The sequence below is a fragment of the Prionailurus viverrinus genome, chromosome A3 (assembly GCF_022837055.1).
Source record: "Prionailurus viverrinus isolate Anna chromosome A3, UM_Priviv_1.0, whole genome shotgun sequence".
Lineage (NCBI taxonomy): Eukaryota > Metazoa > Chordata > Mammalia > Carnivora > Felidae > Prionailurus > Prionailurus viverrinus.
The window spans coordinates 67,275,954-67,290,027 of NC_062563.1; the positions used below are offsets into that span (position 1 = coordinate 67,275,954).

Genomic DNA, 14,074 nt, shown 5'->3' on the forward strand with positions numbered 1-14,074 from the left:
AATTTAGTAGTAGTTGTTTTTCCAGTAAACTATCCCTGACTCAAGAAATATATATGTATATTTTGGCTTAGATAAGGCAGAACTTGTGGGGTGTTATAACCGTCTTTGAAGCACACCATTGATTAATTTATAATATATGTAGAAGAGATAGAACTGATTGCATTTATTCCAAAAGTTGTGGAAAATTTATTAATTCATTTTGGTCAACAAATGAAACGTTGCTGTGTATCTGAGTCTTTGATCATATAATTTTCCTTCTTCCTTTTTTTTGTAATGTTTATTTATTTTTGAGAGAGAGAGAGTGAATGTGGGGGAGGTACAGAGAGAGAGGGAGACCGAGGATCTGAAGCCGGCTCTGCGCTGACAACTCACAAACCACAAGATCATGACCTGAGCTGAAGTCCAACTGAGCCACCCAGGCGCCTCTATGATTTTCCTTCTTAAAAACTTCCAGTGTCTGTCTGCCATCCAGAAAAATCTGGAACTTGTATTGTAACCTGCACAGTCTTGTCCCTGGCCCCCTCCACTTTCCTCTCTTGCTACTCTTCCTTCACATAGTGGTCTCACTTTTATAATATCTTTGCCTCTTGATTTTCTTCCTTTAATTCTTTCTCTTTGCCTGTTTCATGGTCTGCTGCTGCTCCTTGCCTGTGCACTGTTCTTGAGCTGTGTATGTGTATTATGCCATTGGCTAATCCATCAACTTCACAATTATTGCCTTGGTTGATGCCCTCCTTCATCTAGTGAATGCTTCCCCCTTTTTGTCTTTTCTGTGCCCCCCATCTTGTTTTTTTGTTTTTAAGTTTATTTATTTGTTTGTTTTGAGAGAGAGGCAGCATGAGTAGGGATGGGGCGCAGAGAGAGAGAGAGAGAGAGAGAGAGAAAGGATCTCAAACAGGCTCTGTGCTTTCAGCACAGAGGCCAATGTGGGGCTTGAACTCACGTAACTGTGAGATCATGACCTGAACCGAAACTGAGAGTCTGATGCTTAACCGACTGAGCCCCTCAGGCACCTCATTGTCTTTTTGTTTTCAATGTCCTTCCCTTCCTTTGACATTAGTGAATGTTTTTCCTTCACTTTATTATCTTTCTTCACTTTATTTCAACCTATAGTTTCATTTTTTCTTAACTCAATGAGATCTGGTTTTCAAAACATTTTCCTTACTTTGACAGCCTTCAGTATCAAAAGAAGGGCTCTTCTAAACAGCGTAAATGTTAACATAGTGAATTCCAGCCACATCTTCTCCTAATGAGTTGCCCATTTTCTACTCACATTTTCATTTTAATTATTGTTTTGGTTCTTTAGAGGATAGATACTCTGTATATATTTTATGTAGTACGTATTACCTCCAGTAGATGTTTTGATATTTTTAATAATATCATTATCTTGATTTGCAGTAAACTGACTTCTCTCAATGAAGAGTATACCAAAAATAAAACTGAGTATGAGGAAGCCCAGGATGCAATTGTTAAAGAAATTGTCAATATTTCTTCAGGTAAATTGAATAGACCAGTACATTAACTGTTCTGAATATAATCTGGTTTTTAGTAATAGAAACATCAGGATGTTTGAAAAGTGGTTTTTTAACAGCTGTTAAATGTTGTGACTGTATTATGTTAGACTGCGTATAAGTATTTTATAGGTATTGTGGTGGGACAAGTAGCTGGAAGTTACTCTTGTAAGTAGAAAGATAAGTTAGTGCAGGCTAAGGAATGCAATGGGAACAGCCTGAAAAACAGATATACATAAAAGTGCAATTTATTGTTTTGTTTGTTTTTTTGTTTTTAAAGCACAAATTTATTGTAACAAGGAAAAGAAACACCAAGGCTACAAGGCACTAATAATGTTAGATTATCTATGGGTTCATGCTCTAAGTTTTGGAAATAAGTACCACTGAAAAACAAATAGAAATTACACATGAGGCAAGAAACCTTCTTTTGGGTTTTGTGTGCCGTTTTGCAGATTTCCAGAGTTTATTCTAGAGGGCACTGTTGAGCAGACTGCATGACGTGACACTGGTATTGCCTGTAGTACGGAATGAATGTGTGGTTAGCACAGGGTAGGGCTGATATGTTAAACTGGAAGGCTTTGCCTGTCATCACGGACACCTTTATCGTACCTTTCAAAAAGATAACCAAAGAACTGCTTCAAACAAGTGATCAAAGTTGGCATCATCAATAATGGGACAAATGACATCATAAATAATGCTTCCTGATGTGATGTAGAGGGAAGAGCACGGTACTGCCCATGAGGTATTCTTGACAAAAATGTTTAACGTGATAATGAATGAGAAGGGAAAAACTTAGATAAATTTCGATTTGTGAGACACTACTTTTAAGGCCTGTACTCTTTAAAAATGTGTGTGTCGTGGAAGCAAAAAAGGAATGGGCAGGATCTGTTCTATCTAGATTAAAGAGACACGGCAAGCAAATGCAGTAGACAGTCCTTGATTGGACCCAGGACTAGGAGTTGGAGGTAGGGAATAGCTATCAAGAACCTTGAGACAAATTGGCGAAGTTTAAAAGGAAATAATACGGTATTGGTGTCCTATTTCTTGGGTGTGTATTCTGAGTAAGTAGGAGGATGTCCTTGTTTTCATGCTGAATTATTTAGGAGTAAACAGTCATTTGAAAACTGTGTGTTTATATAATTCTGTAAATTATTTTACTATTAGCAATTTTCATAGTAAATCAGAAATATAAAACTTAAAGGGTTCTAATACACTTTATATATTGGTGTTGAGGTGAGTGAGATTTGTAAAGATTACATTTTTGCTTGGCAGTATCAGATAATCGTGGCATGACAGTCTCAGTTGAATTACATTCCTGAGTCTAGATTGCGTTTTTAAGGATGCTGTAAATACTATATATTCACACTTCCTTAAAAAAAAAAAAAAAAAAATTACTAGCTCCTATTCATCAAGCACCTACTAGGTTAAAGCTGCTAGCTTTAAACATTTAAATGGAAGGTTTTTTTTATTTAGAGTTACCTTGAATTTAAATGAAGCCTTTTCTTGTCTAATATATGCATTATTTTTATTTTAAAATGTAATGGATCATTTTTGTAGTTTTCTATCTTGGCTATTACACCAGAAAAGGTAATGCTGTTAAGAGCCAGATGATGTAAGATACCAAGTATAGGCTTAAATAAGAGGCTTCGGTTTTCCTTTTTTAAAGTAATTACAGTAAGTACTCCATTAATATTTAAGTAATTTCACAGGTTCTTGTTCCTACATTATAGAATAGTGTGAGCTGTTTCTTTTTTTAAAAGAAGTACATGTTAGGTAAAACGGAATAAATTTGAAAATGGTGAAACAGTAAGAGTTATTTGTATTCAACCATTCATAAGTTAATTTTTATTTTCAAAACATTTTATCACTTTTATGGGAAACAAGGGAATCAAAGATGAATTATATATCCTGCCATTTGATTAAACTCATAAATGTTTTTCTAAAACACTATTCTCTTGAATGTCCTTTGAAGCTTTTGACACACCGATGCCCGTGTGATAGTTCTACATAATGTGTGTGTGTTATGTTACACCAACTCCTCCAAGCTATTAAAATTTAGAACCTATTCTATAAGTTTTGACCATTTTTATTGCTTAAACATGCATTGCCTGGCATGTGTCAGGGACTTTTTAGTGTACATAATAGCTTTTAGTATTAATGTTCTTGGAGAGGAGAATCTCATTGAAAGTGTTTTAAGTGACAATTAGGGATCTAAATTATGCTAAATTTCAACTGCATGTGGTACTGGTGGGAAGAAAAAACTCAAGTAACAGTTATATGGTCAAGTTTATACATGCACAGGCCTTGATGGTCACATTATTATATTTTAAACCTAGTATTTGTATGTTTCCTAAGATAAGAAGCTGTGTGCTTTTTAATTTTAATGGATTTCGGTACGGGAAGGCATCACATTCTATTTTTGAAATCCGTTCATACTAGGGGAAGATGTAGTAATACATTTTAAACTCGTGAGGTTTTAGGTATTCCTTTCAAATTTAGCATGGCAAACTTCTGTTAATATTTTAAGTATATAAATTAGAAAATGGATTTTAAGTTCCCAAATAGGGAAGTTAAACATATTTCTGTGGCTGTTTATGTGTATTTTTTTTTCAGTATTCCTATGCTCATTTTCTGTTTTTATACAGGTTATGTAGAACCAATGCAGACACTCAATGATGTATTAGCTCAGCTAGATGCTGTTGTCAGCTTTGCACATGTGTCAAATGGAGCACCTGTTCCATATGTACGACCAGTCATTCTGGAGAAAGGACAAGGAAGAATTACGTTGAAAGCATCCAGACATGCTTGTGTTGAAGTTCAAGATGAAGTTGCATTTATTCCTAATGATGTTCACTTTGAAAAAGATAAACAGATGTTCCACATCATTACTGGTAAAACAAAAAAAACCCCCAAAAACATCTAATTTATGGGCTTTTTGGGGGTGGGGTGGGTAATGTTTCCTTTTTTTTATTTTGGAGTAGAAATATTTAAGACTGATGAAGCAAATTCTAATCCTTGATGTTAGAAAGACAACATTAATCATACTGGTTAGTAATATATTCACATTTGGGTTACAGGGAAGATTTGGAAGGAGGGGGAGGCCCGTATGAGAGAATGTCATCTTTATATAAAACTTTTGTTCCAAGGGGTTTATTAGTGTATTTAAAAATGAATTTTCTGGAGTGCCTAGGTGTCTCAGTCAGTTAAGCGTCTGACTCTTGATCTCAGCTCAGGTCTTGATCTCACAGTTATGCCTTCAAGCCCCACATTAGACTCCACTCTGGGCGTGAAGCCTACTTAAAAAAAAGAACATCCCTTCAACCTAAAGATTACCGTTAGCCAGAGGTCATTGAAGGTCAAGTAGAATGGACTGCTGAATGACCTCAGCTTAAGGTAGCAGTTCTTTTAAAGACATGGGACTATATTCATGTGAAATTTGAGAAAAGTTTGCTTATAGACTAATGTAGCATGTTTCAAACTAAAGTGTTTTTACATCTTAACCAGATTCTAGAAAACAGAAGTGGAGGATGGGTGGGAGTCTTTGGACAAATATATTGGGGGAATAGTCAGTGATAATATTCTAGTTCCCCAAACAGATTTTCAAGTTGTTAATACAATCTAACCCAAACAAAGAAATTGTACTTTTGCAGAAAATGGGGTTGTTTCTTAGGGCTTTATTGTGGAGTTTAAGTAATTTGAAAGATTTGACCATACTAATCCATTCACTAATAGCCTTGTTTATTAATGAGTTATAGTGTTTAGTTAATCATTTAGGTGTGTACTACTTCTCTGGATGACATCAAATTATCAGGTAGGCGGTTCTGTGAGCTGTGAGAAAATCTATGGTTTTTCTAGGCAAATTACAGGTAAGGTATATTTTTCATGGGTCCTCTTGATGAAGGGTGCAGTGTAGGTTTGACTGAAGAGAAAATACCATTACTTAGGTAGTTGGTGGTTCTGCTGCTTATATGCCATGTCATATGACCTAGGTGATTAGTCATAAATGTGCAGTTGAATACTAAAAATTTATTCGCAGAAATAAATTTAATGATCTTGCTTTTCAATGTAATTTATTTTATAGGCCCTAATATGGGAGGTAAATCAACATATATTCGCCAAACTGGGGTGATAGTTCTCATGGCCCAGATTGGGTGTTTTGTGCCATGTGAGTCAGCAGAAGTGTCCATTGTGGACTGCATCTTAGCCCGAGTAGGGGCTGGCGACAGTCAGTTGAAAGGAGTCTCCACATTCATGGCTGAAATGCTAGAAACTGCTTCTATTCTCAGGTGAGTGAATTTCCCAGTCCCCTCAAAATGAAAATGAATGTCCCTGTCCTGTGAGAAGTGCATCTGTAGATTCATCTATAAAACATCTGAGAACCTTCATTTAGTTTAATAGTTTTCTTGTGAACTTTTGTCTTAAAGGGTGATTGGTAATAGTTGGGGAAAGCTTTGATTTTTAAATTTGTCTTCTTAAGATTTCTGGCAGTTGTTCACCTTATAACCTCCGCCACTACTATGCTTTTGCTTGTGCTGTTCAAAATTATGTGGAGTGTTTACCCATGTCCTTTCCAATCTTTAAAGGCCTTAGTGACAGACATTCTACTTCTCTGATGTCTTTCCTTGTCACATAAGCCTCAGGTCATGGATATTTCTTCTGTGAACTCTTCAACATGTCTTTAACTTTATTAGATTTTTTATTTTAGAGGTTACTAAAATCTCTTTGTTTCACTTTTAGGTGCTTCTTTAAAGGTAGGGAAGCTGTGCCTTCTGTTTCTTAGTATCTTCTAAAGTACATCACATATAGTAGATCCCTAGTAAATTACTATTGATGATTAGAGAGGTGGTACAAATATTTGGTATAGTAATTAGTCAATAAGCTAATATTTGTAATTTAAAAATTAAAGAAATAAGCAAAAGATGCCAGTGGCAATTCACAGAAAAATAAATGACCAGTAAGCACATGAAGAACTGTTACATTCTCTGATTGAGGGAAAAAAATTCCCCTCCTTACATCTAGTTAAAAATGAGAAAAGAAAGAATGCTAATGTCTGATTGGTAGGGCTGCAGCAGGCACAGGAATTTACATGACCACCAGCTGTGCGTACATGCAGGTGTCCATATGCTGACAGCCTTTTCCCATCCTCTTGTGGTATTAATCTCTAAAATCTTGGTTGATTTGATTGGCAAGAAATGAATGATAGCTGATTTATTTGGAAATTGATTACTGCTAGTGAGATTGGTAATTTAAAAAATATTCACTGTTTCCTTTTCCATAGTTGTTTATTTATGGCCATGCCCATTTTTTTAAGTTTCAGTGCTTTTTATTCACTGTTAAATTTTTTATATATTAAGATAATCTGTTATGTGTGTGGCGCATCTTTCCTATTACATTGCCTTAATTTTTTTTTTTTTTTTTTTTGGAATTACCACATATTATATAACGGGGAGTTTTCATTAATTATGTGTTTCAGGTCTGCAACCAAAGATTCTTTAATAATCATAGATGAACTGGGAAGAGGAACCTCTACTTACGATGGATTTGGATTAGCCTGGGCTATATCAGAGTACATTGCAACAAAGATTGGTGCTTTTTGCATGTTTGCAACACATTTTCATGAACTTACTGCCTTGGCCAATCAGATACCAACTGTTAATAACCTACATGTCACAGCACTAACTACTGATGAGACCTTAACTATGCTGTATCAGGTGAAGAAAGGTGAGTGTGTACTGCTAGTGTACCGTAGATTCAGGTGTGACAGTGAGAAACTTACTACCCTTGACATCATCAGTGATTGCCTTATTCTAAGTATGAATTGTTGATATTTGTACAGAACACATTTACCTTTGAATTCATAATCTGGGTACAAGGATGTGGTACATTATTTATATTTCTGTGTCTCATAGTAGACATTCATCATAACACAGTTGCAGAAAGAATAACTCTTCAACATTATCACAGAGGGTTTTGTACTATCTCTATCATGGCAGCATGATTTCTTATCGGATTACCTACGGCTAATGACAATAATAAGCTTTGAAGTTCCAAGGCTTTTTAACAAACTATTTATTATATTATAATTATCTAATTGTATTTTTTTTTTTTTTTAAGTTTATTTCTTCACTTTGAGAGATGGGGGCGGGAGCGGGGGGAGAGGAACAGAGAGGTAGAGAGAATCCCAAGCAGGCTCTGTGCTGTCAGCACAGAACCCTACTCGGGGCTTAATCTCACCAGCTGTGAGATCATGACCTGAACCAAGATCAAGCATTGGACGCTTAACCAACTGAGCCACCCAGGTGCCCCTAAAGAGTGTGTTACATGAACAGGTTCATTTAAAGGTAGGGTTTCCACAAATCCTGAAATTGTTGGTAGTTCTCACATACAAAATGACTTATTTGTTAGCATTTCATCCTTTCAGAAGAGTTTGTCATTTGTGGGTCTGGCAGCTAATGAGCTTACAGGGTTGATGAGATTAACATGCTGCCTAAACATTTCACCAATCATTGGAATAGTTTTTTCAGATGACTTTCTGATTTTCCAGGAACACATTTTCCTGCATCAGTGGGTTGCACATAAGTGAGATATATTTTTGGTTCTTTTATTCTTTGTTGCTTATGCTTCATTGGGAATCCTTTTGAGTTATTATTGATAAAAAATAAAGATACTTTTAGTTGGACCTGGAATTTAGCATGAAATTGAGGTTTCGTTTTGTGTTTTGTGTGATAAAGAAAGGGGTTCAGAATTTTAAAAGACCAGATGATGTGAGGAGATGATAGGAATAAACCCATCCAATCCATCTCCAGCCCCAGAACGTCAGAGATAATGTAACTAGGCAAAAAAATTTTATAGTTGAGGCAAAAATGGAATCTCCATCTTAACTGTCTGCGAGCATCACTTGTATTAAACGTCTGGAAGGAATGTCTTAAGTCAGTTTATTTTCTGCAAATGGGGATGAAGATAAGCTACCTAATCAATAAATTTACTAGTGACTTGGGTCAAAAATTCCGTTTTTTGGAATTTTTGCAGTAGTTTAGAATCAGTAGTCATGTGTTTGCAGTAGTTTAGAATCAGAATAAGACTATGTAAGAATGGTAAGTAACTTTTCTAAGACCAGTATTGTAAATATTTATATTTATCTAGCCAATTTTCTGAAGTCCTTATCTCTAGAAAATGATGTAGGGAGATCTAGAGGATAGACCATTGAGTAATAAGTCTGTATATTTTAAATTAAATGCTCTTAATTAGTGACGCACATTTATCTTTTTTTTTTCTTAATACTTTATTTAGTTCCTCACTTATGAAATGAGAAGACCTCAGGAAGATTGAATTGATTAATTTTTCTTCAGAATCTGATATTTGTGTAGACCTTTGAGGGTTCTTACCAACCTTTTTTTCCCTGAAATTTTTCCTACTACATTTGTTAAGGATAGAATATAACATTTTGTGACAAGTCCTAGTTACTTTCCATTAAGACCTAATTAAAATTCCTTCATCTAAGTTACTCTGAAACATTTGGCTAATGTATTTGAAATACAAAATTAAGCTTCCTAATTACAGGGTGAGATGGATAAGTTCTCTTTACATTAATTGCTGTCTTTTTCTACCCTGTTCCTCACGATCCCCAAATTTCATAGGTGTCTGTGACCAAAGTTTCGGGATTCATGTTGCAGAGCTTGCAAATTTCCCTAGGCATGTAATAGAGTGTGCTAAACAAAAAGCCCTGGAACTAGAGGAGTTTCAGAATATTGGAAAATCACAAGACTATGGTGAAATGGAACCAGCAGCAAAGAGGTGCTATCTGGAAAGAGAGGTTTGTCAGATTGTTTTTGTAATTATTTAATCCTGTATTATATCTGTCAGGTCACCAAGATGAGTTATTTCTTCCCTATGTGATTCTAATATTTATTTGTTGATCATTCACTTAGATTTCTTTGCATGGCAAAGACTTCATTCATCTCTATTATTTTTCTTTCTACACTATGTGCATGACCAAAGGAGAGCATTTCAAAGTACCAGATTTAAAACCTATGACGACAGGAGTATTAGTCTAGGTGTGTGTTTGTTTAGAGAGAGAGAGAGTGCACCTGTATGCACAAGCTGGGGAGGGGCAGAGGGAGAGGGAAAGAGAATCTCAAGCAGGCTCCAGCCCAGTGCGGAGCCCAACACAGGCTCGTCTCAGGACCCTGAGATCATAACCTGAGCTGAAATCAAGAGTTGGATGCTTAACAAGACTCAGCCACCCAGGCGCCCCCTTTAAAAGTTTGTTGTGTGTGTGTGTGTGTGTGTGCTTGCTTGAACTTATGATCCTGACTGAGATCAAGAGTTGGAGGCTTAACTGACTGAGCCACCCCTAGTCTAGGTTTGAAGTAAGTAATTCAAAGGAGTAAAAGATGTCTGAGCACTTTTTTGATTACTTCATAAACAAATAGATCAAATCCAGTTATTTGCATATTTACTCAGTGCTTAGTTAAGATGATAACAAAGAAAGAAACATAGTTCCTGCCTTCCAATTGTTTAGAATCTGGCTGGGGAGATAAGAATAATGAATATGTCATAGGGTTCCTGGCTGGCTCAGTTGGTAGAGAATGTGAGTCTTGATCTCAGGTTTGTAAGTTCAGGCCCTATGTTGGGTGTAGAGATTACTTAAAAATAAAATCTTAGGGGTGCCCAGGTGGCTCAGTCAGTTGAGCATCCGACTTTGGTTCAGATCATGATCTCATGGTTTGCAAGTTTGAGCCCTGTGTCCAGCTCTGTGCTGACAGCTCGGAGTCTGGAGCCTGCTTCAGGTTCTGTCTTCCTCTCTCTCTGCCTCTCCCCCACTCATGCTCGTGTGCTCTCGCGCTCTCTCTCTCTCTCTCTCTCTCTCATAAACATGAAAAAAATTTTTTTTAATCTTAAAAAGAAAAATATGTCATAGAGATTAATTAAGTGGTATATGACAAATGTTTATTCTGGAAAGCTCTTTGTGGGCAGAATGTTTCAGTTCTCATGGGAGAAGTTCATCTTAAGTTAGGCCTTATCTCTAAGTGATGGGTGAAATTTAGATACTAGCACAGGAAGGTACAAGTATGTGCCCAGTGTATTTTTTAGACGTTAAAGGATTCTCTGCAGTAATGAAAATAAAAGAATCTTAATTCACTGCTAGGTCCTGGCAGCATTTACTGTACTTATACATTGTGAACTTCTTGTCATGTCTTTAGCTTTAACCAGTGAGTTTTTGGTGGTGTTCTTTATTGAAGCATAGATAATTGTTACAGTAGATTATTGTGTATGACTTTTAAGCGTTGAAAAGGCCTAGTTTCATCTGTTGTACCTATACTGGCAAGAGAAACGTATTCTATCTCGTTGCCAGTTTTAAGTGTGGAAGGTTGCTGTGAAATGGTCTTGGTGTCACCAGCACACCTAGTGGTGATCTGGGGTTACATAGGTTCCTTTATGTAATTCCTGGTTTCCAATTAGAACAGAAACCATGTACTTTTGATAATATTAATTACACTTTTTTGAAAAAATTTTAAGCTAAAGAAGATGCTCAGTCTAGATTTTATCTTTACTTGAAAAAGTGCACTTGTTATTTAATAGAGAAATATTTCTTCATTTCTTACCATTTGAATATCTACCTTTCAACCCTTAAGGTACTTATCACCAACTAGCTCCCTGTATGAAAAACAGGCTTTTTAGTTCTGCTTCATATGTGATGATAAACATTTATATAGTACTTACCTTTGCCAGGCATTGTTCTAGGCACTTCTAAGCACGCATATTCACTCTCCATTTCTCCTAACAGCCCTGTGGAGGTTGGTAATATTATCATCCCATTTTATGGATGAGGAATGTGGGTTAAGGGATTTGCCCACAAATGACATGGCAAGTAACAGCCATGTTTTTTAGAATGGCAATAAATGGCCAGTAAAATAATACTGATTTTAAAATTCTGTATGTGTATGAGTACTGAATTTTCAGTGACTATTTATGCCTTACAGTATTTATAAACCTTGAGTTCTTTTTCTCCCAGAAGACTGTTTATGCATCGATTATAAAAGGTGAGGGATTTGGAAACTATTAAAATATTCAGCCCCTTTCATTAGCAGCTGAAAAGATATTTATAAATGTCTTTTAATAACTTGCTATTAAGAAATATGCTCAACTAAGGCCTTTGTGTGTATTCTAGATAGTGCACACTTGTAGTTTAAAGAATATTCTTTGAATATCGGGTGGTGTGTTTAGATTGAAATTTAAAGAAACAATTCATTACAGTTCAATGTGACTTTTTAAAAAGACATTTTAAAGACTAATGGATCATTCATATGTCTTTCAGCAAGGTGAAAAAATTATTCAAGAATTTTTATCCAAGGTGAAGCAAGTGCCTTTTACTGAAATGTCAGAAGAAAACATCACAAAAAAGTTAAAACAGCTGAAAGCTGAGGTAATAGCAAAGAATAATAGTTTTGTAAATGAAATCATTTCACGAATCAAAGTTACTACATGAGGAAATCCCATCAAAGGAACGAAGATAATATTGATAAGCTATGGTCTGTAATACTTTTGTATTGTTTTTATACTAACCCTTTTTTTCATAGTGTTGGCAATTTGATGCCCATGGGATATCACCTTAATAAAATATTTAGTAATACTTTGAGTACAATTTCAAAGATCTTTATTTTGAAGAATGAGAGCTGTAACTGAGGAATACATAAATGGACATGGGCAATAGTAGTCAGTGTGTGGAATTTTATAAATAAAATCATGTAGTTTGTGAAATTTGATATGTGTTATATTTCTTTGTAATAAGACTTTCTATTTAAACATTTATGTTTTTGAGAGAGAGAGTGAGAGTGTGGGGGGGGTCAGAGAGAGAGAGACCCATGTAGGCTCCACACTGTCAGCGCAGAGCCCCACACAGGGCTTGAACTCACAAACTGTGAGATCATGACCTGAGCCAAGATCAAGAGTCTGATGTTTAACCAACTGAGTCACACAGGCGCCCCTGTAATAGGGCTTCTATATGTGTTTATTCCCAAATGGTATGGAAGAAACAAGTAGCACCCAAAGACTTTGTAAAAGTAAAGGATCTTCAAACTAGAAGGAACCATGGAAATTATTTCCCTTGATTCTCCAGAGTGTCTGTTTGTTGGCAGGAGCTAGGGTAGCTGGATACACATTAGCCAAGGAATTTGTTACAAATTCCTTATTTCCTTATTTTACAGGAAAGAGGTGGAGTGGTTAAGAGTCAGTGGCTAGCTTGCTGAATATAGGTGGGGGGGATGGGAGGACCATCTTTTCAATAAATAGTGATTGGATGATGGGGTATCCATATAAAGAACAAAGTGAAACTGGATCTCTACTCCATATATGAAAATAAACTCCAGTGAATTTTTTTATCTAAATGTACAAGCAAAACTGCAAAGCTTTTAGTGTTTAGTTTTGTAGTTCTACAGAAAATAATATAGGGAAGTATATTTTCATGATCTTGGCTTTGGGAAAGATTTCTTAAGTCACAACACCACCCACTCAGCTGTATTGAAACTAAGCACTTTTTTTCATTAAAAGTCATCACAAAGTGAAAAGACTTAGATCCATGATGGGAGAATATGTTGGTACTACATAAGATATCAAAAGATTTATTACCAGAATATATAAAGCACTACTATACGGTTACTAAGAACATGAGCACTTAAGAGTCTTATTACAGAGTCGGTCGTGCAGGAGCCATCGCTCAGGGGCAGGTCCGGTCTTGGGGCTGGCAGGCTGAGTGGAAGAAAGATGGCAGCAGCAGTGGTGGCTGGTGGGGCTCCTGGGCTGCCGGGTCCAGTGGCACAAGGATTGAAGGAGGCATTGGTGGCTACGCTCACCTGGATCCTATCCCCAGTGCAGGAGGTGCAGTTTAAGTTGCTCGAGGTGACAGGGATAGCATAAGCACGGTCACCTGCAAAGGTTGCTCCTCAAGGATTCAGACACATCATGTGTCAGGCACTGAGCTGAGTGGAAGGCGGCCACACTTGGAAAAAAGCCAGTGGTGGAGTTTTCTTTTTTTCCTTTTAGCTGTGGTTTTTGTGGTTCTTACCAACCCCCATGAGGTAAGGGGGGCTTCTTCAGAGCTCTACTCAGAACTACCTCCTTTCCCAACCAAATTCTATTCGCAGTTCTCCCTAGTAGTGGTTTCCATGACTATCAAAGCACTGCCAAGTCTCCTGTCTCTCTAGTAGACACTTAAGATGGTAGTGTATGTTTCTTAACTTATCCTTTGTCCTCCGTGCTCTCCTGTGGATCTTTCCTGCTAAGCCAGGTTTTAGATGGATAATGTTTTTGCACAGTGGGATGAAAGAGAAAGGGGAACAAGGATAATGAGAGAGAGGAGCAAAAGACTAAAACACCAGAGAATGAGTTAGGGAAGGAGGGCAAAAGCTTTCTTAGAAAGGAAGTCCGAGGATACCATTTTGGACTGGATAAAGGTATGCTCAAGAACCTACAGTCAGGGTGAAAACCCAGATTGACAGAATGGGTCTGTCTTACTTCACCTAAAAACGTCTTAATACATCTCAATAACAAAAAGATAATCCAGT

The 14,074-nt window shown here is 36.5% G+C and overlaps 1 protein-coding gene across 2 annotated transcripts in view; it reads left to right on the top strand.

The window, feature by feature from the left end:
• Nucleotides 1–12,277, top strand: part of MSH2 (mutS homolog 2) — an 81,193-nt gene extending 68,916 nt beyond the window's left edge. For both annotated transcript variants that reach the window (XM_047853134.1, XM_047853135.1), the window contains 6 exons: nt 1,399–1,496; nt 4,157–4,402; nt 5,593–5,797; nt 6,985–7,232; nt 9,149–9,324; nt 11,830–12,277. In XM_047853134.1, the coding sequence (XP_047709090.1) occupies nt 1,399–1,496; nt 4,157–4,402; nt 5,593–5,797; nt 6,985–7,232; nt 9,149–9,324; nt 11,830–12,000 (1,144 nt within the window). In that variant the 3' untranslated portion in view covers nt 12,001–12,277. The remainder of the gene's footprint in view (nt 1–1,398; nt 1,497–4,156; nt 4,403–5,592; nt 5,798–6,984; nt 7,233–9,148; nt 9,325–11,829) is intronic.
• Nucleotides 12,278–14,074: the final 1,797 nt, after the last annotated feature.